Below are 26,309 nucleotides of genomic sequence, written 5' to 3'. Positions count from 1 at the left end.
TGGAACAAGTATAATTACGGAAAGCAATTACTTGGAATCTGCCACACTTCTGAAATCTTGTGGTCGACAGCGCATCTGTTTTTGAAGCAAAGTTACAAGAAAGGAAATATTGGATCAGTTGTGATATTTTGTGGAATTTCAACTGAATTCCGACGGGAAAAAAAACAGGTATAAACTTTACGTTCAGTAGGTTTAAAACGAGAGTAAATGGAATATATAAATCTTAATCAGTGCAAATAAAACCATGAGGATATGGATATATGCAGAACCTATAAATGGGTGCGTTATTTACTTGCGCTGTTTGTGCATTGTGGTATCTGTAATTCGTATTATGTAAGCATTTGTAACTGCATGACTCTTATATAATTCAATGTATATGCATGTATAGTTAAGTTATTTTCGTCGGGTAAATCATTTTCATTTCTTTCTAAACCTGACTAAACCTTTTACACCAGGCGTGTCAAAAATTGTAGTCAAAATGTAAATGTCGCAACGCATTAATTGGGTTTAGCGTTTTAATTCTTATATAGCAAGAAAGAGATTTTTTTTAGCTTTCTTAAGTCGCTTTCTTAAAGAATTGAATTGACATTCCTACTTGCGCATACAGGCCGCATCAAGCTCATAATAATTTCAGATTTACTTCTTTTCCATCCAAATGACAAGTTTGATTTGAACCGTTAATTTTCATACCCAAATATTCGATTCACTTCATGTTGTTATAAAATAAAGAAAGGTATCATATCACAAAGTTATAAATATAACTGCTCTTTCATTCCACGTAAGGTTAAATAATTAATTCAATTAATATCCGGCATAATAGCTTGTTATGTTCTTTCAAGACACCCTGTATATTGAGGTCATTTATCTCTTTATATACCACCTACTGTCTTCCACTAAGGGTTTGTAGTTTGACTATTTACTTTATAGTTAATCGTAGTTACCTCTAAGTAAATATGCTCCTTATTAACAATCATAGAAAGATAATAATTCGTTGCTGTGTGTGAGTCGCGTTTAAGGCACACATGCAGTTTGAAATTTCTGTGCTCATCCTATGCCCGAGTGATTTCCATAAAAAAACAATTGTTTTACGGTATGTGAACATGAATGGGTCAATATACACCCCCACTTTTAATATACGTCTGGCCACAGTTCTGGTCATATGAAATTTAGAAAAGCTTAAGCATTTTCCTACGTGTATACGTCTTTGTTGAAAGCTATAGGGACGATGAAATCTGCCATAAGTGCAGTCTCCCTAAATCATTTCCAAAGATCACCGCATGCACGAGGACACGACAGAATCGAAATTTAAATAACATTAGGGTACATGCATGGTTTAATTAAAATTTACTTCGAGAGATGTGGCGTACGTTTATATAACAAAATACATTTTCATAAACTTATAATAAATTTCTTTCTTACTGTATGGAAAATATTCTCCCAGTAGAAAACGCAATAAAAAAGATTATCCGAACTGGATATTTTGTACTATATTTTTTAGGCTGATATAGTTTCTTAGGTAGCATGGACATGGTGTTTAAAGATTAGGCGTTCAGAAAATTATAGCTCTGTATATATTTTGCAAACAGAAAATGCCGACGTCACGACACGATAGTTTGACCGAAGAAGCAGTAAACAAATTAAGTCATCATTTGGAAGAAATGCCACAAAACATGAGTAAATTTACCTCAGACTTTCGAGATCTCTACGCAGACCAGGCTGTTGGTGGTCAGAGCGAGGCTGCTGTAAAGTTCAGAAAGATTCGAGACGACACAAGACAAGATGCAATGGTGTATTTGAAGTGGGTCCTTCCCGCAACAACAAATTTCATAAGATCTATAAAAGAATACTTCGAAAATTACGAGGCGTTGTCCTACGAAGAGTGGTGTGAACTGTTACCAGACATTTTGGAAGAAACGAAAACGCACAAAGATCTCGCGCAGACCGTATTTGATATACATCAGAATATCATGGTTCCTTTAAAGAATCGTAAAGATGAGGCAAAACTGGTCATGACAGAATTCAAGAAAGTGCCGAGTGTAAATCATGATAATCTGTCGGAAGAATCTACCAGAGAAAATATGGCTCGGGCTATTGCGTCAGAGAGGCAACACGAGATCAACAAAAATGCGGCTCGAACAGTGGCTGAAACCCTTATCCTTGCACTGTGCAAATTCATTGATGGTCTACAAGAGGTAGCACAATTCTTTCAAGTCATTGAAAATGAACTAAAGTCGTTTGGTAGGTCAGAAAGAGGCGTGGATGAACGTAACAGTCTCATTTAAAATAATAAAGAATTCAGCAAAAGAAATAAAATCCTCCTGCGCTGCATTTCACCGAGTAGTCCCAGATGTTCGGACCGACCTCGAGGCTCTTCCCAGCGAAGATACAGACCAAAACTACGTCGACAAATGGTTGGAGAAAACGCTCGCAGATATTAGGAGCCAAACAACACTCAAGGCTCTTTTTGGAACGTCCTCGGTAAAGGAAGTGAAGGAATCGGTCGGCGAAGGACGACATTCAAACCGAGTAAAAACATCGAATAACAGACGAGCATCAGTAGACAACCCTGAACCAATATATGCAGAACCAGTAGAAGTAAAAACATCGAAAAACAGACGAGCATCAGCACCGTTTAATGAACCTGTACAGATATCGAAAAATAAACCAGCGCCACCTCCAAAAAATAGACCAGCACCAGTATATAACCCTGAACCAATATATGCAGAACCAGAACAAGTAAAAACATCGAAAAACAGACTAGCATCAACACCGTTGGATGAACCTGTACAGATATCAGAAAATAAACCAGCAACGCCATTGAAGAACAAACCAGCGCCACCTCCAAAAAATAGACCAGCACCAGTATATAACCCTGAACCAATATATGCAGAACCAGAACAAGTAAAAACATCGAAAAACAGACGAGCATCAACACCGTTGGATGAACCTGTACAAATATCACAAAATAAACCAGCAACGCCATTGAAAAAGAAACCAGCGCCACCTGAACCAATATATGCAAAACCAGTACGGGCACCCAGAAATGGACCACCATCAACACCAATTGATGATCCAGTACAGAAATTCAAAAATAAAGCAGAACCACCACCACCCAGAAATGAATCAACGTTAACATCAGTAGATGATCCAGAACCAACATTCAAAAATAAAGCACCACCTGTACCACCACCCAGAAATGGATCAGTTTTAACACCAGTAGATGCATCAGAGCATTTAGTACCTGCATCAAAAGATCCTGTACCAAAACCGAAAAAGAATCGAACACCCAAATTGAAACATAATACAGCACCACAGGTAGATGATTCAGCACGAATAATATATCACGTTTAATCGAGCACAAAACCCAAAAAACAATCGAGCAATATTCCAAGCATCGACACCAGTAGATGATCCGAAACCAACACCAAAAGATGGTCCGGAAACTCGAAAACAGGAATGCAACCTCTTTAATGAAACTTTATTTAAATGAAAGAGGTAAAATAAGGTGTTTGGCTACTTTAGAGCCTTTTCAATTATATAATTGAATGACTGGGGTTTCTTAATAATATTATTATGCGTGACTACATTTAATCAACATCAATCTATAATGAATATGTGTATTTACGAAAATTGACTCTATCATAGTTTAAAAATATTTCAATGAGAACACAGAAACAGTTGAGAATGAGAACACACACTACACATGCATAGCATAAATGAAACTAATTTAAATTAAAATATTCAGCATCATTATTAGCATTTTATCGATCCTTTTCAAAAATATGAGGATTAAAAACTGTTGCTGATTAAAAATTGCTGTTTAGTTAGTACTTTGAGTTCATGGGTTTTATTAAGGTTATGGAAAAATAAAAAGAATACAGACTGCAAAATATGTTACAAGTTATAATGTTCCACCATTGTTTTGTTTCACAAATATTGTTTACAGTTATAGCTGTTGCATTGCAAAGGTCTAATAGTAGAACATAAGTTTAACTTCATTTAATGGCAAAATGGCACGCTTTCATGTCAGTCACACTTAGCACTTGCAATTGCCAGCGGGACAAAGTTGCATTCATATATAAACAGATAAAATTGTCACAATGAACACAGCGGTAATATGCATTTAGCTACACCACAGCAGGGCGAGCCATTTGAGATAAAGAAAAATGTCAAAATATTTATTTATATCAAAACAAACAAGCATCAATGAACTTCACATGCAAACGAGATTGATAAAAGATAGGTACACAAAAAAGAAAATTCCAAACATACTGTGAAAAGAAAACATGAACGAGAAGTTGTTGTGCAAACGATGCTTTGTTGAGTGAGTGCATGCGTGGTTATCCCTTTTGTTGTCACCACTTGAAAGCCATTAACTGTGCTTGAAATAATAACTTGATGTTATTTTAAATATAATACAGAACCCCCGTCAGCTCTTAAAAGTATAGTGGATAATAACTTAATTGCATTTCAAAAATGCAGTGATATGGAACCAACTCAAGTGATACACTCCCACTAACGTGCAACAATTAAATCTTTTGACATGCAGATATAGCTAGTCAAAATAGTTTACACAAATATATATCACAATGATATTTAACTTCAAAATTTATAAAACGGCAATGCACAATCTCTTGCATGCACGATAATATAATTACTTTAGCCAAGTTTTTGTATTTTCTAAATCACTAAACCAGAGAGAAAAAATGAACCGCACATAACGACAATTTATGGTATAAATTTTCATAAAATGTTTTAACCACACTGTTCCACAAAAATGGAATTCTCAAATATCATAGAAAAGTGGACAAGTCAAATAAATGCATAACAACGTTCGCGATTCTAGTATTGTGCATGGGCATGCATGGCGAGCATTTAAAAAAGCGTTATTTAGGAAAGCGAGCAAGTTTATTTCTATAACAGCAAAAAACGAAAGTAACTTTCGTGCACATGATATTAACCATCTGTATACATGAAGTGCAAGTCATTTTTATTATTATACGAATTATTTCTTGGCAAATTGAATAGAAGCATCTGGTGAATGCAATTGGCGTTAAAATCGAGAAGAATCTTCACGAGAAAGTATAGGCTATATCCATGCGTATCGGAAAAATACTGTTAAACCGGTTATCAAACCTGTTTACCACGTTAAAAGTGAAACTGGAATAATTAACTAATTTTTGGAACTACAATTACTTGGAATCGGCAACGCCAGGAACACTTCAACCTTTTTTTTAGGTGGCAGCAAGTCGGTACCGCGAAGTCAAAACATTTGGATCAGTGGTGATAATTTGTGAGCTAACATTCAACTGAGTGTCGAAGACTAAAAGCAGGTACTTAATTTTTAATGTACTAACATTCTAATTATGCAGCTAAGATAGAAAAACCGGTGATGCCTAGATGGTCTCTGAAATTTGATCTTATCAAAGTAACTATAATGGGCAGGAGAGTGCGTGTTAAACTTTCTTATTACGGCAGTCTATTGGTATATTCATGTAAATATATTTTTTGGTCCGTCATAACTTGTGATCGATCTCCTTTAACTTTTTAAAGTAGAGCATATATCTCGGTCACCCAGTAAGTATTAACCGCGCCCTTTTAGACGACCAGTTTTACAAACTTTGGAACGGAAATAACTGCTTTTTAACATGAACCGTTTTATGCGTATAGGCTAACTGACGGAAGGTTTTCTTAAAGGTTAGAGGAAGTTGAAAAAACAAGCATTCATCTGCAAAATATGTTACAAGTTCTGTTCCACCATAGTTTGTTTACAGAAATTATGTTTTAGCTATTATATTAATATATATATAGAACTAATCGAACGATGGTAGTACTGCATACAGTATATAGTTGATGCATTGTATTGTATAGGCCTAGTAGCTAGAATAATTGTATACAGTAGTTGTTGCATTGTATTGTATAGGCCTGGTAAAATAAGGTTGAGGTGTTATCTCATCGCAAAATACCACGCTTTTATGTCAGTCAAACTAATAAATTGCAATTGCCAACGGGACAAAGTTATACATTTAACTAAATGTCTTTAAAATCTTGATTCGGAGGGGGAATGCATAATAGTATATAAATCTTCCCACAACCCTAATTAAACTTCTGCACGCCTATAGTGAAATATTAAAATATATCAAAACAAAAACAAGCATCAATGAACTTCACAAGCGAGATTGACAACAGATAGGTACACAATACAGAAAATGCCAGACATACTGAGAAAACAAAAACATAAACGAGAAGTTGTTTTGCAAACGATGCTTTGTTGAGTGCATGCGTGGTTATCCCTTTTGTTGTCACCACTTGAAAGCCATTAACTGTGCTTGAAATAATAACTTGATGTTATTTTAAATATAATACAGAACCCCCGTCAACTCTTAAAAGTATAGTGGATAATAACTTAATTGCATTTCAAAAATGCAGTGATATGGAACCAACTCAAGTGATACACCCCTACCAACATGCTACATTTATTCATTGACATGCAGATAGCCAGAATACTTTTATAATTATACAAACACAAATGACAATCATACTTAACTTTAAAATTTGTATATGTTCAGAGATATATATCTTAAAGTAAGCTTTGAAAGAAAAAAGGTGTGGTGATGCAATCGCCCAAACTAAGCTTTTTTATATATATACAAGCTAAAGCTAAACTGCTATAATAAAAAAACACGAATCCCATACATAAAAAACACGAATCCCATACATTTGACAATTAAATTTGTTGTATAAATCTTCCAAAAGATGTTTAAAATTGATTTGGAAAAATGTGATTCTATATAGTATTGTGCATGGGGATGCAAGTATTGGCTCTAACGTTGTTTAGAAAAGTAAGAAAGTTTATATTTAACAGCAGAAAACAAGATCACGTATGGTCATGCATGATTTAAATTTTTCTGCATGCATATATAATATTTACCAGCATGCACCTGGCACAGCGCATATTATTTAGAATAAAGAGCGTCGCTTGCATGAACAAGACTTATTTCACTTATTGAAATATCTTGTGTGATTGGCATTAAAATTGATTAAGATCTCCTATGTCTTTAATAGTAGATTCATGCATTGAGAAAGTAACCGGTTAGTTATCAAACCAGTTTACTGCAGGGGCTGGTTGTATCAAGCCCGTTTACTTAATTTCATTTTGACTTATCCGTCGTTTAAGCTAAACGGGCTTGATACAACCGACCCAGGTATTTTAATAATGTAATATATTTATTATTCTATGGTGGTCTTTGAGATTTGATCAAATCAATATATATATATATATATATATATATATATATATATATATATATATATATATATATATACACCCATTTGCAAAAACGTTGGCCGCAGATAGATAGATAGATAGATACTCGAAGTCTAATTAGAATTGCATATGAATACATTTGCATGGGATTTCAATCATATTACATAACATATGCAATTCTAATTAGATTTCGGGTATCTATCTATATATATCTATCTGCGGCCAACGTTTTTGCAAACGGGTGTATATATATATATATATATATATATATATATATATATATATATATATATATATATATATATATATAGCCAAAGCCATGCATCAATATTTGCAATATAATTAATAGAAAATGTATGAACCTAATATAAAATCAGAAATATTTAATTTTATGTTGTACTGTTTTCATGTTTTTCTGAAAAATCAAAGCCAGTGGATGATTTTTAAGAGTTCATAAAATGTCTACTTAATGCCACAGGAAAAGAACGATGTTTACTTCAATGTTATGGCTATTCCTATACCGAATTATAGTAATATTGTCTACCAAACAGTTCATTTGAGTCACTTTATAATAAACTTTGAGAAATCATATCTATTTTAGGGTACTATTTCTCTGGTTTTATCTTAGGGTATTATTTCTAGTCTGACATTATTCAGAGAAGATCAAAGAACTCTCATACACACAGATGTCCTATAACGGTGCATGCAATCTCTTTTCGTGTCTTGTATTAAATTGCAACAATATTTAGTTTTATTTCAATTGTAGCTATGTTGGCATTAGCAAAAATTCAACCGATTAGCGAGAATGTAAACAACTTAAAAGAGACCTTGAACGAAATGCCAGAAAACATGCGTCTATTCTCATTGTCATTGCGAGTCCTTTTTTCGAAACAAACCGATGTTAGCGGCGATAGTGATTCTGCTAAAAAGTTCAGAAGGCTTCGAGACGCCACAAAGGAAGACGCCATGGTGTATTTGCGTACGAACCTGCCGATGACGACTTACTTTGTACGCTCCATTGAAAAATATTTCGAAAAGTACGAATCCTTGTCTTTTGAAGAGTGGGGTGAGACGCTGCCGGAAATCCTGGAAGAAACGAAAGTCCATAAGAGGCTTGCACATGAAATGTTGGAAAAGTACGAAAAGCTGATGGTTCCTCTCAAGAAACGCGAGGATGAGGCTCGAATGATCATGAAAGAGTTCAAAGACCTACAAAAAGATTATGATCGTCAGAAGCAAGAGTTAGAAGCGACGGCACAGAAAAAGAAAAGATGGGCCTATGGACTTGCTTTTGTTCCTGGTGTGAATTTGATCGCGTCTCCCTTGCTGGGATTGTCTTCAAAAGGAGATAAATCCGAAGCGAATTCAAAGATGGTTTTATCAAAAGTATCTGGAGCCTCGGCGCTAACTGTGGCCGAAACCCTTTTACCTGCACTGACCAGCTTCGTTGAGGACTTGAGAAATGCAGCAGGATTCTTCTCCACCATGGAACAGGAGTTAGAATCGTTCGAAGGCAAAGCAAAGAAAAGTGAAACATTTCGCAAAAGGCTCCACTACAAGGCAATGTGTAACGCAACGAAAGAGATGAAATCAATTTGTCGATCATTTTACAACGTTCTTCCAGCCGTTCTCAACGACTTGAGCGAAATTCCGTTTGTCGGCAACGACAACAACTACGTCGAAAGATGGCTGGAAGAAAATCTTGGAGAGATTGCATTAACTAGATAATGAGCTAATGATGATGATTTTGAAGCCAGCTTTGCTTAAAAATTAAAGCGGTTAATTACTAGGTAATTAGGCAGGACAGCAGGATAATTATATAACTTGGTTTATACGGATGCATTACATTTGGGCATTTTTAGCGTCGCTAATCAAATGTGAAAAAGGATTTACATCGTCAACTTTCATATTAAATGAGGTAAAATAAACCAATTCGATGAGGGGGGATATACTATACGTTCTGTATTATATTCCCCCTCATCGAATTGTTTTATTTACCTCATATAATAGGCCCTTCTGGTATAGAACTGACGATAACTTAATTACATTGCAAAAATGCAGTAAATTTGATACCACAATGATTTGTGGGAAACATTGCCCTTTTAAAACTATTTTGGCACTTTTACACTTTTAGTAAGTAACAAACATGTGCTACAGGCCAATTTCCGTGTTTAAAAAACCGAAGAAAGTAAGAAATTTCGCCGCGGGTTTGGCATTTTTGCAAAACAAAACATTTTTCTGGTTCAATTCTTTTCCCGCGGTATGTTGGTATCGTGGTCAGTGGATGCCCGCGTGAAAGTTTTGACCTCTGCTGACGCGAGTTTTTTCCAGTCACTTTTGATGGCGCGTGCGCACTCCAGGTTTATTCATCTCAACGATAGGCTTCCATCTAGTTTGTTTATGGTGGCAGTTCTGAAATTTGATGATTGTACAACTGACTACATCTACAACGAGTCATTCTCTGTCACTCTAGTCACTCCCCTAATGTTAAAAATCACCATTAGCAATACGACATTATGTTCTATTAAATCCCATCACGAATGGCCTTTATCATAATGTATATGCGCGTTGTTTTGTGTTACCGCGTTACCGCGGGGGGAGGGAAGTGTGTGATTTTTGGGGGAGGTAAAGAATGCAAAAATAAAACGATTTCAAATCAGTTAACATTTCAAAATAAAATTGACATGACCTTATGTTTGACCTTTTGCTTGACCAACATTGGCTCTTCCGCGGTGCTATAATTCTTTCTAGGGGGTTTAAGTTTTCTAGGATGGATGCAAAAACTTCTCAAGGGGGTGTCTCCTTATAAACAACGGATTACGTATCATTTATAACATCTGGTTTTTCTTACTTTCTTTCCTTATGCATATAAAATAAATTATTCGGAAAATTTTGTTTTCAATCCAGTTACGATGGAAATTTTGACTTTGTATATATATTTGCATTTTATTTACAGAAAAAATGTCGACGTTAGAGACCAAAAGTGTGACCGAAAACGACTTGAACAGCTTAAGCGAGAATTTAAAAGAAATGCCAGAAAACATGCGTCTATTTTCCTTGTGTTTTCGCTCACTTTATTCAGACCAAGCTGTTGGTGGTCATAGCGAGGCTGCTGTAAAGTTCAGAAAGATTCGAGATGACACAAGACAAGATGCAATGGTGTATTTAAGGTGCGTCCTTCCTGCGACGACAACTTTCATCAGGTCTATAAAAGAATACTTCGGAACTTACGAAGCCTTTTCGTATGAAGAATGGTACAAGATGTTACCAGACATTTTGGAAGATACGAGAGAACACAAAAATATCGCGCAGATGGTGTTAGATATGTACGAGAATATGATGGTTCCTTTAAAAAAACGCCAAGACGACGCAAGAATTGTCATGAACGAGTTCGTAGGCTTGCAAAGCAAGTATGAAGAGATATGTGGAGAATACGAAGCCACAGCAAAAAGCAAAAGAAAATGGGCGAATGCACTTTTGTTTGTCCCAGTCGTGAATGTGATCGCGTGTCCTTTGTTGGGACGGGCTGCTCGTGAAAACACTGCACTGGCTGTTGCTAACAAAATGGACGCAGAAATCCACGGAAGTGCTGCACTCATTGTGGCCAAAAGCCTCATCCCAGCACTGTCCAGCTTCATTGACGGTTTGAAAAAAGTGGCCGGATTCTTTCAAGTCCTCGAACAGGAATTGGAATCGTTTGAAACGAAAGCAGGAAAGGATGAACCTAAAAGGTTGCATTATAAATTAATGTGTTTCGCGGCGAGAGATATAAATTCTCTCTGCTGCACTTTCTACGCCGCACTTCCGGATGTCCGCACAGATTTCGAAGCGCTTCCAGTTGAAGATACCGACCAAAATTACGTGGAAAGATGGTTGGAAAAAACGCGTGCAGAAATTCGGAATCAATCGGCATTCAAGTCTCTTGTTGGGGCTTTCTCGGGATCAAAGGAAATCGACGAGCGAAAATTAAAACAACCACGACCAATGCTAGCCCCCAAACCCACCGAACCGAGATACAAGACACAAGGAATTAAACTTCCTGGAATGAACGAATCACTACCACCAAAGGCACCATCAAGGGTACCACCAAAACCACCAAGATCTATGGACACCAGGACCTGAGTGACTGACACTTAACCGCGCGAGATTGTTGAATGTGGATCATGACTATAATTTCAAATTAATTAATATCGATATGTATTAATATCTTAATTAATATTAATATGTATAGTGTATTTGGAAAGTGAGCATACTTATTTATAATATTTAACAAACAGAATGTATGAGTAGAACTGAGATGGAACAATCAATACCACTGAGCAATGGAACTTGTTTGAAATGAACTATTTTCTTGAAAATAAAAGGTAAGGTAAAATAATGGACAATTGTGGACAATGTAAACATAAATGAATTCCACGTTTTTTCGAGCTATGCAATAGTGAAAGAAACAACCTTTCACAAAATACATTACAAGTTTTGTTTTACATACCATTGCCAACGGTAGTTATAATATTCCACAATGTAATTGTTGTACTGTACAGAACTAGTCCATAATTAATTTTTTTATCATCTTGTTCAATTATTTATAGTTTGTCTAACGATCCGCATTTGCTGACGAATTATTTCAATTATGCCTCATCTCATAGCCGGCAACGTTTTCATCTACGTGATACGTGTTTCTAATCTCTCACCGATGCATATAAAGCTTTCACAAACTATTTTTCCAGATATCACCGAAAAATGGTCATTTTTATAGAAATAATTTACTCGACCGTTCAGTTCATGTTCAATCATGTATTTTTTCAAAAGTGTGCTCAAAATAAGTCAGGGATAACAAAAAAATTTACACAAACGTCCTGACAGGGCTTTTTGAAGAATTGATGAATCGAAGCCTATCCCCAAACAGAACCACACTTTAGGCCCCCTTGGAATCATAGCTGCAAGTAGCGCGCCCAATATGCATGACCGCAAAGGACGTTAGAAAAAAAAGGTCTAAGAGGGGATGCCCACGCTCAGTATATTGCGTACGTACAATGTTATTTTAACACATCGTACTTAGAAGAATGTTTTGACGATCACGCGTACTTTCAAAAGCTAAGCGTTGCTTGGTCATATGTATGTCGCTTAATTATAACGATTATATCGATGAACAAACCTCGGAAATGTGAACAGGTTGAATAAGTGGCCAGATGTCTTCTTACCGCATCAGATCTTTTAACAGGTTCTTTCACAATTCAACTAAACAAGAAATCAAACAGAATTCATACAAAAAAATCCAGGAGCTTCCAGCACTTCCAGGACTGTCAAGAGCAATAGCTCAGTGAACTTCCTTGGCCGCCATCTTTGAAGTACCAGTACCCAGTCAACTGTAATATCAACTGGAACGATAACTCCGTACAAATTGCCAATTTGATGAAGCCCTGTCCCCCCCCTTGGATTGTACTGGAACGATCTGCATGCATGGCTGCCAAATTTTGGCTTCAATTTCTCCCCTGACTTATCATTCCAGTTGATATTATAGTTCACTGCCAGTACCTGAGTACTTGAGTACCAGTACCAGTGGCAATGACATTGCTGTCGGCGCAATCGCGATCGACTATCAGGAAAAAAATAGAAATGAACTGGCACTAGTACTCGGCTGCAAATTGGGCCATGTATGAGCCAATAAGGAGCTTGTTAATACTCAGCGGTGGAATATTGCGAATCTGAGCGGGGATTCTATATATTCTAATATATCATATATTCTAATCTATAGATTTCTATTTGCAAATTGTTCCGAAATTTCTCGTTGATGAGGGGAGGCATCCTCAGAAAGCTTTGCTTTGAAAACGGTTGCTGAATGTATGTGTATAAGGAATAATTATATATAATTGTAGATAAGGAACTATATATAACAATCATATTGTCCACCCACACAAAATTCGCCTTGATAACTATAATATTCAGTGAGAACACTTGAGCGAAGACAATCGAAAACATAAATAAGTGGTTATTTCTTCTGTTGTGCAAGAAAGCAAACGTTGATTGATTTGCTTACGTTGAAATAAAATAGATGGTGTGATGACGAAATGTACTAAACAAACCCAGTAATCCTCTGCGCAAACAACACTCGCGGACGTTCTACTACTAGTAAGTCTGAAGCATCTGAATGAAAATCTTACAATAAAGTAATCAAAAGACGAGAAGTTAAAGTTTTGCAGCGTGTTTGGGGTGTATTATGCAAAGCGGATTCGATCCGGCATAACCACATTCTTGGAATGCCGGTAATTATATGATAACAGTTCTACTGTTGGGGTTTGAAATAATATTTGTTCTATAGCGCTGTGCTATAGAGCAGTATCATTTTCCGTTGAAGCAGCAGCTTTGATGAAAGAGCCTTTTGCCCTATATTTTTCACATTGAATACAATATGCAGTTATTTCAGTAAACTGCATGGGCGTTAGAATGCATGGAGATCAGTTTTCACCAGTTTCACGTGAAGGATTCATGCCTTCATTGCTAGCGTATGCATGCGGGAAAATACCGCTGAACCTGTCAATTAAAACCGGTTTTAAAACAAGTACTAACCGGTATGCAGGTAAAAACGAAACTGCAAAGATTAAATACCCTACTTTTTGGGAAAACACATTAGTAAGAATCTGCTCACACTCGGAACGCTTCCAACGTCTAGTGGTCGACACCATATTCTTGTAATAAAACTGAACTGAAAATAAACTGAACTGCAAGAACTGAAGAGTTTCGGTGGTGATATAATTGTTAAAAGAACATCAAAGACGAAAAGCAGGTATTTAAATGTTACCATCTCATAAAGTAATATATATTTCTAACCATCGGAGAGGAAAACAGTTTATTTAGGTGCGAATCCAATTAATGAAATATAGCGTAAAAAACTTTCACCTATAGTTTTTCCATATTGGTTATTATTATTTATTCTTGAGAGCGTATATGTCTATGCAAGCCGTTTCAGGTCATTCATATATTAACATGTCATCTTACCTAAAGATTTTAGAGCACTGTATACGGAGGTAATTCGATTCTATATATTCTCGTTGGTATACTGAGAGATTGCGGAAAGTCGTGAATTTTAGAAATCCTTCAAATGCTATACATAATGCAAATATATACCATCGTCGCAACACAAAACAGTCTGAGTTTAACCAGCATTAAATTTTGTCGAGGAAAAGAGTTTACAGAGACTACATCAAGTTTTACGCTTCCCTCAAGAAAAAATCCAACCTACGAGAAGTCTCATATTTTCTTTTCGGGAAAGGTCCGGGCTATATTTTAATAAAATTATAGTGAAACTATAGGGCGTGCATAATAAGATAGGGCGGTGAGACAGCATACAACTTCGTGATAAAATATACATCAATGTGCATGAACTTTATGAGCTGATCATGCACTGCGCTAGCTGAACATTCGAACAATCATCATAACTATATTTCGATCAAAATTGAAGGTCTTTTCAAGCGTATTTGACGAGAGAGAACATAAGTTTGAAGCCAGGAATGTTTGTTTTCGTTTTCAACAATTCAAGTCAAAATTGAAATGATATTTCGCAATGCGGCGTTCAATCGGGGGCGGCGCTCTTCAGAAATTATTTTACTTTTAAGCACCGCATTTTAAACCAATTATCGCGCCGCTCTTCATAAAATTTTGAGCTTAAATGCGGTGCTTAATGCATGGGGGGTGACGTCCAGTCGCGTAAATACGGTATTGTCCTGAATCAACGAGACACAATGCACTTTAGACACTTAAAAAAGCTAATGCACTTTAACAATTAAAAATTTTCAAATTTAAAATATAATAAGCAAATAGAATGTTCATTATTGTGATGGTGCTATACTCTGCATTAACAACTGGGTAGGCTGAAAAATTAGCTTCACCACGCACGGTGGTAATCAAACCCACGACTTAGAGTGCACCATTATGCACAATATCGATTCACATATAAGTCTCGCACATATTCGCTATCATTATCAGTCCATTATTTTCATATTCACTATCATTATCGGTCCATTATTTTCATATTCACTATCATTATCGGTCCATTATTTTCATATTCACTATCATTATCGGTCCATTATTTTCATATCCACTATCATAATCAGTCCATTATTTTCATATCCACTATCATTATCGGTCTATTATTTTCATATCCACTATCATTATCGGTCCATTATTTTCATATCCACTATCATTATCGATCCATTATTTTCATATTCACTATCATTATCGGTCTATTATTTTCATATCCACTATCATTATCGGTCCATTATTTTCATATTCACTATCATTATCGGTCCATCCTTTTCATATCTACTATCATTATCGGTCCATTATATTCATATCCACTATCATTATCGGTCCATTATTTTCATATTCACTATCATTATAGGTCCATTATTTTCATATCCACTATCATTATAGGTCCATTATTTTCATATTCACTATCATTATCGGTCCATTATTTTCATATCCATTATCATTATCGGTCCATTATTTTCATATCCACTATCATTATCGGTCCATTATTTTCATATCCACTATCATTATAGGTCCATTATATTGTACACACCTCTCAATGTAGAAGAAATCTTACATTTTCTTATGAATTTGATTGCGTACATTATGCAACAAACATCCGAACATGCATAAAATTAATTTTAAATCATGCAAAAAACTTGTTCGGTTTTCAAAAAACGGTAGAAAATTCAGGTTAAAAATTCGCGTTGATCAACGCGTGCACCAAATTTCTTCACACATCGCATATCTTACTTTGGAGTACTTTCTCAAAGAGACTCAATATATACTTTTTGTGAAACACCGTGTATAAATAGCATTTTATGCTTTAAAAAACATCTCAATACCGAGGTCCACGGAATTTTGAGTGGCGCGATTGTACTTATATGTGTAATCGCAGTAAAAATAAAACGATTCTGATTGGTCAAGTTAATCACAACAGGCACGGATCAAAACCGTATTGAAAGTGGCCCGAGCCACGGTTTCCACGATTTTCCCATCTAGAATTTTACGATCTCATCCTTTTTATATATCAGTGTTTTGAATCACAGCAAAATTAAGGAGTAATATCTTTGGTAATCATTGTCATATTAACACCAATTCTTGCTAAAAGTTATAAAAAATTCACAATTATATTCCTCGTTTCATAGTATTATTGTCTAGTTAACACACTAAACGATAAAGTTTGCCGAAAGCTTGCCGAATTGTGCCGAGTATGTTCGGAAGCTTGTCGTAAATCGAAGCTGCGATCACAGCAACAAGTTGACACGGTCAATTAACGTGCAGAATATTACGCAATTCGTACTATAATTTACTAAATATAGTAACATTCGGACACTGTGCAATGTAGCAAACTAATCACAGGGCAAGTACTGGCCACGTCAGCCCACGGGGCGACACGGTGGTTTGAAAGAAAATCAAGCAAAAAATTTCGTTCGATCGAAATTCCAATAGAAAAACTGTATAACGACGATAAATTTTCCCAAAATCCCTCAGTAAAAAAAAATTTAGGTATCAAACATGAGTAAATATCCAAAATAATATATCACAGTTTATATACCGAAAGATTTTTCGGTTTTATGGTGTTCGGAGGTAAACTTTTAAGCTTTCTATGTATACATATGTCCTTAATTTTTGTTTACAAACAGAAAAGATGGCGGAGTCGCAAAGTGACATTGTGACTGAAGCTGGCGTAAACAATTTTGACAAAAATTTAAAGGAAATGGCTGAAAACATGAAGGTATTCTCCTCGGCAATGCGAGATCTTTACACAAAAAAAGCTGAAGCGGAAGATGATGAAAGTGACGTTGCTATGAGGTTCAGAGAGATTAGAGATTACACAAGAAAAGATGCGATAGTTTATGTAGAATGTGTTCTTCCCATAACAGAAAGATTAATACAGTCTATAAAAACATACTTCGAGTATTACCATCAAGAAGTTTCTTCGTTTGAAGAGTGGTGCAAAATGTTGCCAGATATTTTAAAGAGCACTGCAGACCTAAAACATCTTGCACATGTAGTATTAGATATGTATGACAATATGATAGTTCCCATAAAGACACGTGAAGACGAAGCGAAAATGATCAAGGCAGAGTTCGTAGACTTAAAAAGTAAGTATGAAAAGGAATGTAAAAAATACAAAACCAAGTCCCACAACAGAAAAATTTGCGCATACGCCGTCATGCCTATTCCTGTCGTAAATCTCATTGCGTATCCTCGGTTGAAAAAGTCTGCACGTGAAAACAAGGCATTAGCAGTTGCCTCAAAAAAGCACTTTGAAGATAACGAAAATGCAGCACAAATTGTGGATGAGATCCTCATGCCTTCACTTGGTAAATTCATTAAAAGTCTGGAAAATGTAGCAGGATTCATTGGGGTGGTTGAACAAGATTTGCAAAAGAAACCTTGTGAGAACGAGTTTCATTATAACGTGATGAAAAGTAAAGAGAAAAAAATGAGAGAAAGATGTGAAACATTCACCCAAGTATGGCCTTCTGTTCGCACCGACCTCAGGGCACTTCCCACTGAAGCTACTGACAATAGCTACGTCCATGAATGGTTTGAGAAAACACTTGCAGACCTACGAGAAAAGAACACTGAGGAGGCTTTTTCCACTTTCTACCGTGTTGCAGGGGAAAAAATCCCTAAATATATGCGAGCACTTAAACCAGCACAAGAAAGAACACATTCAGAATTGCCAACATCACCAGGTCATGATGGAGAAGAAAGAAAACAACCAGAAATGCCAACATCACCAGGTCATGATGAAGAAGAAAGAAAACAACCAGAAATGCCAACATCACCAGGTCATGATGGAAAAGAGAGAAAAGAACCAGAAATACTACCATCACAAGATCATGATGGACAAGAAAGAAAACAACCAGAAATGCCAACACAACCAGTTCATGATGGACAAGAAAGAAAACAACCAGAAATGCCAACACAACCAGTTCATGATGGACAAGAGAGAAAACAACCAGAAATACCAAAATCACAAAATAAATGAACAAGAAATGTACAAAAGTAAAACAACCCTTGATCGCTTAGTGCATCATGTATTCAGACTTAACAAATTCAATTTCGAAAACAATAAGTAGAATTGAACGGGACTTGTAGTTCGAGACCTTTTCAAGAATTCACTTGAACGATTATAACTTTATAGATACACAGATTTTCTGCCTATAGAACTCGTCATAAAATATTGATAATTAAATGTATTTTGTTTATAGCAGTAAAATTTATTCCAGCTTCCGTTTAGAACTGAGTTTGGGTAGATGGATCGTAACTAGCTCCAAAGAAACCATTCTGCATGATAGACGAATAATATCACATACCTCTTTTATATACACAACCAGTTGCAGGCTAAAAAGAACTGCTATATAATGGCTGGAAATTGTATTTATATATTTTGTCAACAAAGAATGTAAATTACGTTTTAGTATTTTTGCACAAGTGAATATAACAAATTCTGATTGGTCAAATTTGACGTATTTGGCGCTGTTATACTCACCTTCAGCTGAATATAAAAAAAATTCAAAATGGCGGCTAGCCGTTTCGTGGACATTTCTTACAAAGAGATAAGCGAACAAATGCAGTTCTTGTGTCAATTCACTTGTGCAAAAATACTAAATTCGTCTCGGTCAATATTCCACGATAACCACCTCGCTTTCGGCGAATAATTGTTAAATATTACGTTATATTATATATTATATTGCCATGCTGGTAAAACAATGCATAATTAGAATTAATACAAACGATAGAATAGAACTCTTAATATACCATGTATGCAATAATGTTTATGTCCATTTACTTAACCTAAAATTTGTGCAACGTTGAAATATATCTTGTAGAGACAATGTCTGAGAGTATTCTCCTTCTAGCACATAGTTTGTGGTCTTCGTTCAGATAATTTTGATGATCCACGTGCAATAGAAATTGGTAAAAAAAATATGCTACACCTGACTTTCGACTTACACTGTGGATTTCTAATCCGTCAGGGTTTTTTCTCGTATACAACGGATCGATAACTGTACATCATTTCAAATGAACTTTCTAAGTGCATTTATCTACTTTGAATATAAACATTATCAACTGTTGCTCTCGACAAACCAATCATAATCAAGTTCTACTTGTCTAGCGTGCAATTATCTTAATATCTTAATGAAGATTCTGTATTTAATAACCTTATATGCAAACGAGTAGTCAGTGACAAAACTGGCCAATCAGAATCACGTTTTAAGATTTTTTAGATTTACCTCCGCCGTCTGGCCCATTTACAGGGCAGTCTCGTGAAGTAAAAATTTCAAACTGTATTATACCAAACAACTAAAAGAGGAGGGGGTCCCAATCTCATTTCCAACTTCGAATTTATGAAAATCCCAGTCCCAGTTGAACTTTTATATACGAAATCCCAGTGTGAGTTGTAAAATTCGCAACCTTTAAAATATTATTTAGTTATATATAATTTAAATATTTTCCCAGCGTAAAAATAGTGCAACCCCAGTTCCAATTTTACCCGTTCAGGGCCCTCCTGAAAAGCATGCTCGCACAATTTGTAGTTCAAATTCCGTGTGCATAGATGTGGAAATTTATGTTACGCGCATTCCAATTATTTCGATTCAAAAGTTCATGAATTAAATTCTCCGGCATCTATTTCGCGAAAGGTTTTAACCTACGAATTGACTGTCAAAAATTATTTTATATTCAATTCCCAATGCATGATCTCTAAAGGTTTCGAAAACGCCCCAAACATGACACAACACAGATCCGTATAGCTAGCTACAGATACAAATATGTTTAACAAACGGTTGTATAACAGCTTTTTATATCCACTGATTTTTTGCTATATGGTATTAATTAATTCAGAGATGAAATTCCAGCTCTGTATGCATCCTTATATTAACAGAAAAGATGAGGAAGCCACAAAATGACAATGTAACCCAAGAAGAAATGAGAGAATTTAGTGAAAATTTGAAAGAGATGCCAAAAAACATATATGAATTTTCTCAGGCTATGCGAGCTCTTTACACAGACCAAGCTGTTGGTGGTATAAGTGATGCTGCTGTAAAGTTCAGAAAGATTCGCGATGACACAAGACAAAACGCAAAGGTGTATTTGAAATGCGTCCTTCCCGTAACGAAAGAGCTAATTAGCTCTATTAAAAATCTCTTCACGATCTACGAAGCTAAATCGTATCCTAAGGAATGGTGCGAATTCTTACCGCATATTTTAAGCGAAACGAAAAGCGGGAATGACCTCGCGCAGACAGTATTACGTGAACACCAGAAAGTCATAGTTCTCCTAAGGCAACGTGAAGGCGAGGTGAACGAAGTCATGAAAGAGTTGGCAGACTTATATAGTAGGGATAAAGAAGTATGTAAAGAATACGAAGACAAGTGTGAAGAACAAAAAGCAGCTAAAAAGAAAAGGAAATGGCCGAATGTACTCCAAAAAGATGCCTCCAAAAAGCAACACGAAATCAACAATAGGGCAGTAGAAACTGTAGCTACAACCCTTGTTCCGGCAATGACCAGTGTAATTGATAATCTGCAAGCCGTAGCGAGATTTTTTAAGGTCATTATAAAGGAAGTGGAATCGTTTGAAGAATGTACAAAAAGAAAGGATGATGATTCAAAAAAGTCTCATTATGAAGTCATGAAAGATTCAGCTGAAGAAATACAATCTCTATGTGATGCATTTATCGAAGTCCTTCCAGCTGTTCGCACCGCCTTCGAGGCACTTCCCGAAAAAGATACCGACAAAAACTACGTTGACAAATGGCTGGAGAAAATGGATTATTGTGGAGACGAAAATAGGGCACCTTTTAACAATTTACCCAGTATTGAAATGGAAGAAAATGTTCAGTATAAACTGGCAGAACAAGCAGCGACACCAAATGCTAAACAAGAAAAATCACAACCAGAAACACAACCACAACCAGAACGCGATATACAAGCAGAATTACAAGCACCACCAGAAAACGGTGAACAGGAAGAATCTCAAACACAAACACCATCAAATGAACCCCAAATAAATTGTTGTGAATGCAACGTCATGTAAACAAACTTTTGTTCCTGACGACAGGGAGCTTTTTTAACAATAAAACAAAGTGACCACTAAAAGAAACAGAAGGTAGTTATGTCAAGTACAGTAGTATCCTTTTTAACCAATCAACATGCAGTAATTTTATTATGCTAATAACAATAATAATAATATCAATAACCATACGTAAAAAAAATTCGCGAAATCAGCTAAATTAACAGCGCGTAACTACAATGTTGTTATTTTTACATGCGGTAAAAACGCAAAAGAATGGAATTTCGTGACCCAGCAACTCCGGAACCATGCATAATTAGCATAAATCGCGATTACCTCTATGGTCTTTATATACTGGACATTCAAGAAGTACAGTTTCGAACTGATGAAGCTAACAAGTGCAACTAAAGTTGGTTTAGTTATAGCTTTATTTTGTAGTAATAATATATATATATATATATATATATATATATATATATATATATATATATATATATATATATATATATATATACCGACTAGCCGACCACCGAACGCACTTTCTAATCTGTGATTATTTCTAGTTTACAAATATAGTTAAATTCGGACACGGTGCAGTGTAGCAAACTAATCACAGGGCAAGTACTGGCCACGTGAGCACACGTTCGATCGAAATTCCCGAAGAAAAAGAGTAAAACGACGATAAAATTTTCCCAAAATCCCTCAGTGAAAAAACTTTAGGTATCAAACATGAGTAATTATCCAAAATAATATATTGAAGTTTATATACCGAAAGATTTTTCGGTTGTATAGTGTTCGGAGGTAAAATTTTAAGCTTTCTATGTATACATATATCCTTAATTTTTGTTTACAAACAGAAAAGATGGCGGAGTCGCAAAGTGACATTGTGACTGAAGCAGGTGTAATTAAATGTTTCCATTTTACCCGTTCAGGACCCTCCTGAAAAGCATGCGCGCACAATTTGTACGTAATTCAAAATCCGTTGTGCATAGATGTGGAAATTTATGTTACGTGCATTCCAATTATTTCGATTCAAAAGTTCATGAATTAAATTCTCTGGCATCTATTTTGCGAAAGCTTGTAACCTACGAATTGACTGTCAAAAATTATTTTATATAATTCCCAAAGCATGATCTCTAAAGGTTTCGAAAACGCCCCAAACATGACACAACACAGATCCGTATAGCTAGCTACAGATACAAATATGTTTAACAAACGGTTGCATAACAGCTTTTCATATCCACCGATTTTTTGCTATATGGTGTTCAGAGATGAAATTCCAGCTCTGTACACGCAGGTCCAACTTAGCTAAGTTTCTCCCACTCGTGCAGGCTCATATTGTCAGCGGACAACTTACACAAAATTGAGAGCAAGGCGTAAAACGAAAAGCTTCTAATTTTTCATGCGAAGACCGCTGGAAAACTGAGCCCTCTTTACCGGGAGAAAATTTGCCGAATATGACCAACGTGGTATGCATCCTTATATTAACAGAAAAGATGACGAACCCACAAAATGACAATGTGACCCAAGAAGAAATGAGAAAATTTAGTGAAAATTTGAAAGAGATGCCAAAAAACATATATGAATTTTCTCAGGCTATGCGAGCTCTTTACACAGACCAAGCTGTTGGTGGTATAAGTGATGCTGCTGTAAAGTTCAGAAAGATTCGCGATGACACAAGACAAAACGCAAAGGTGTATTTGAAATGCATCCTTCCCGTAACGAAAGAGCTCATAAGCTCTATTAAAGATCTCTTCACGATCTACGAAGCTAAATCGTGTCCTGAGGAATGGTGCGAATTCTTACCGCATATTTTAAAGGAAACGAAAAGCGGGAATGACCTCGCACAGACGGTATTACGTGAACACCAGAAAGTCATAGTTCTCCTAAGGCAACGTGAAGGCGAGGTGAACGAAGTCATGAAAGAGTTGGTAGGGGAAAAGAAAAGAAAATGGCCGAATGCACCTTCGTTTTTACGTAAAAACAAGGCAGGTGAAATTGCCTCCAAAAAGCAACACGAAATCAACAATAGGGCAGTAGAAATTGTAGCTGAAACCCTTGTTCCGGCAATGTCCACTTTCATTAATAATCTGCAAGCCGTAGCGACATTTTTTACGGTCATTATAATGGAAGTGGAATCGTTTGAAGAATGTACAAAAAGAAAGGATGATGATTCAAAAAAGTCTCATTATGAAGTCATGAAAGATTCAGCTGAAGAAATACAATCTCTATGTGATGCATTTATTGAAGTCCTTCCAGCTGTTCGCACCGACTTCGAGGCACTTCCCGATAAAGATACCGACAAAAACTACGTCGACAAATGGCTAGAGAAAATGGATTATTGTGGGGACGAAAATAGGGCACCTTTTAACAATTTACCCAGTATTGGAATGGAAGGAAATGTTCAGTATAAACCGGCAGAACAAGCAGCGACATCAGATGCTAAACAAGAGAAATCACAACCAGAAACACAACCACAACCAGAACACGATATACAAGCAGAATTACAAGCACCACCAGAAAACGGTGAACAGGAAGAATCTCAAACACAAACACCATCAAATGAACCCCAAATAAAATGTTGTGAATGCAACGTCATGTAAACTTTTGTCCTTGACGACAGGGAGCTTTTTTAACAATAAAACAAAGTGACCACTAAAAGAAACAGAAGGTAGTTATGTCAAGTACAGTACTACCCTTTTTAACCAATCAGCATGCAGTAATTTTATTATGCTAATAACAATAATAATAATATCAATAACTATACGTAAAAAAATTTGCGAAATCAGCTAAATTAACAGCGCGTAACTACAATGTTGTTATTTTTACATGCCGTAAAAACGCAAAAGAATGGAATTTCATGACCCAGTAACTCCGGAACCATGCATAATTAGCATAAATCGCGATTACTTTTATTGTGTTTATATACTGGACATTCAAGAAGTACAGTTTCGAACTGATGGAGCCAACAAGTGTAACTAAAGTTGGTTTAGGTATAGCTTTATTCTGTAGTAACACTTGATTAGTAAGAGGAAGAACAGTTTAGAACCGATAGAGCTATCCAGTATAAATAAAGTTAGTTTAGTTTAGGTTTCCTCCTGTAGTAACACTGGATCAATAAGAGATGATCCTTACTGGACCTCTAAGAAGAACAGTTTAGAACTGATAGAGCTATCCAGTATAAATAAAGTTAGTTTAGTTTAGGTTTTCTCCTGTAGTAACACTGGATCAATAAGAGATGATCCTTACTGGACCTCTGGGAAGAACAGTTTAGAACTGATAGAGCTATCCAGTATAAATAAAGTTAGTTTAGTTTAGGTTTCCTCCTGTGGTAACACTGGATCAATAAGAGATGATCCTTACTGGACCTCTAGGAAGAACAGTTTAGAACTGATAGAGCTATCCAGTATAAATAAAGTTAGTTTAGTTTAGGTTTCCTCCTGTAGTAACACTGGATCAATAAGAGATGATCCTTACTGGACCTCTAAGAAGAACAGTTTAGAACTGATAGAGCTATCCAGTATAAATAAAGTTAGTTTAGTTTAGGTTTCCTCCTGTAGTAACACTGGATCAATAAGAGATGATCCTTACTGGACCTCTAAGAAGAACAGTTTAGAACTGATAAAACTGTCCAGTATAAATATAGATTTAGTTTAGTTTAGGTTTCCTCCTGTAGTAACACTGGATCAATAAGAGATGATCCTTACTGGACCTCTAAGAAGAACAGTTTAGAACTGATAGAGCTATCCAGTATAAATAAAGTTAGTTTAGTTTAGGTTTCCTCCTGTAGTAACACTGGATCAATAAGAGATGATCCTTACTGGACCTCTAAGAAGAACAGTTTAGAACTGATAGAGCTATCCAGTATAAATAAAGTTAGTTTAGTTTAGGTTCCCTCCTGTAGTAACACTGGATCAATAAGAGATGATCCTTACTGGACCTCTACGAAGAACAGTTTAGAACTGATAGAGCTATCCAGTATAATTACTCGGGCTCGGTTTTTCGTTTTGCGTCGCGAGTTTACGAAAATCACGTGTGGGTGGCACGAAGTCTTCGAACGAATCGAAATCGTCCTAGGGTCGTTTCTCGCGCGGGTGTCACGAACATGCCATGTTACTACGAAATAGCTGTAGCCCGAGTGAACGCCAAAGCAGGCGTCTTGTTAAAGTTAAAGTTGTTCTTCTTGAATTTAATTCAGAACTGGCACGTAGAACTATAAATATTGTCTAAATGTCTATAAAAATTACATCACAAACCTCGAAGATGTCAACAGGTCCAATGAATGGGCAGCTATCTTGTGTGTTTTTCAAAAAGTTATCGAACATTATAACTAGACATGAATAAATCGGGTATAACTATGTGTAAGTGTAACCACAAAATTTTTATTAAGTACGACCACGCGTACTTTCGAGAGCTAAGCGTTGCTTAGTCATATGTATGCCGCTTAATTATAACGATTATATCGATCCACAAACCTCGGAAGTGTCAACAGGTTCAATAAATGGCCAGATGTCTTCTTACCGCATCAGATCTTTTAACAGGTTCTTTCACAATTCAACTAAACAAGAAATCAAACAGGTTCTCAGAATTCATATAAAAAAATCCAGGAGCTTCCAGCACTTCCAGGATTGTCAAGAGCAATAGTTGCTCAGTGAACGTCTTTGGCGGCTATCTTTGAAGTACCAGTACCCAGAGAACTGTAATATCAACTGGAACGTTAACTCTGTACAAATTGTCTACGATTGGATGAAGCCACGTCCCCCCCCCTTGGATGTACTGGAGCGACCTGCATGGCTGACTTATCCGTCGTTTAAAGCTAAACGGGCTTGATACAACCGACCCAGGTATTTCAATAATGTAATCTAATTATTATTCTATGGTGGTCTCTGAGATTTGATCAAATCAGAACTGACAGGAGTGTTACTTATAACTTTTGTAATACTGCACTCTAATTGTATGTTATTCACGCTCCGTTTAAAAGGTG

The 26,309-nt window shown here is 36.0% G+C and overlaps 3 protein-coding genes and 1 long non-coding RNA gene across 5 annotated transcripts in view; 3 read left to right on the top strand and 1 right to left on the bottom strand.

The window, feature by feature from the left end:
- Positions 1-26,309, bottom strand: part of LOC114523014 — a 56,485-nt gene that overhangs the window by 12,079 nt on the left and 18,097 nt on the right. For both annotated transcript variants that reach the window (XR_003686976.1, XR_003686977.1), the window contains 3 exons: positions 25,801-25,883; positions 25,582-25,655; positions 12,423-12,505 (listed from right to left, as the gene is read on the bottom strand). This is a non-coding gene — a long non-coding RNA (uncharacterized LOC114523014). The remainder of the gene's footprint in view (positions 1-12,422; positions 12,506-25,581; positions 25,656-25,800; positions 25,884-26,309) is intronic.
- Positions 60-11,811, top strand: LOC114523009. Its single transcript, XM_028543807.1, has 2 exons — positions 60-168; positions 10,224-11,811. The coding sequence occupies exon 2, from the start codon at positions 10,229-10,231 to the stop codon at positions 11,387-11,389; it is 1,161 nt and encodes a 386-aa protein (XP_028399608.1). The 5' UTR covers positions 60-168; positions 10,224-10,228; the 3' UTR covers positions 11,390-11,811.
- On the top strand, positions 5,227-9,128 carry LOC114523012. The gene is made up of 2 exons (XM_028543818.1): positions 5,227-5,333; positions 8,034-9,128. The coding sequence occupies exon 2, from the start codon at positions 8,036-8,038 to the stop codon at positions 8,993-8,995; it is 960 nt and encodes a 319-aa protein (XP_028399619.1). The 5' UTR covers positions 5,227-5,333; positions 8,034-8,035; the 3' UTR covers positions 8,996-9,128.
- On the top strand, positions 13,923-19,121 carry LOC114523006. Its single transcript, XM_028543804.1, has 2 exons — positions 13,923-14,051; positions 16,939-19,121. Exon 2 carries the CDS (start codon positions 16,944-16,946, stop codon positions 18,294-18,296), a length of 1,353 nt encoding a protein of 450 aa, XP_028399605.1. The 5' UTR covers positions 13,923-14,051; positions 16,939-16,943; the 3' UTR covers positions 18,297-19,121.

This window comes from Dendronephthya gigantea, unplaced genomic scaffold, assembly GCF_004324835.1.
Source record: "Dendronephthya gigantea isolate DGI-Jeju-01 unplaced genomic scaffold, DenGig_1.0 000026F, whole genome shotgun sequence".
Classification (NCBI taxonomy): Eukaryota; Metazoa; Cnidaria; class Anthozoa; order Malacalcyonacea; family Nephtheidae; genus Dendronephthya; species Dendronephthya gigantea.
Note: the sequence above shows the minus strand (reverse complement) of the source record. Positions and strands in the feature narration are given on the sequence as shown.

Bases quoted from the DNA above. Each gene is read 5' to 3' on its own strand.
- LOC114523006 (XM_028543804.1), top strand. From the start codon at position 16,944: ATGGCGGAGTCGCAAAGTGACATTGTGACTGAAGCTGGCGTAAACAAT.
- LOC114523012 (XM_028543818.1), top strand. From the start codon at position 8,036: ATGTTGGCATTAGCAAAAATTCAACCGATTAGCGAGAATGTAAACAAC.
- LOC114523009 (XM_028543807.1), top strand. From the start codon at position 10,229: ATGTCGACGTTAGAGACCAAAAGTGTGACCGAAAACGACTTGAACAGC.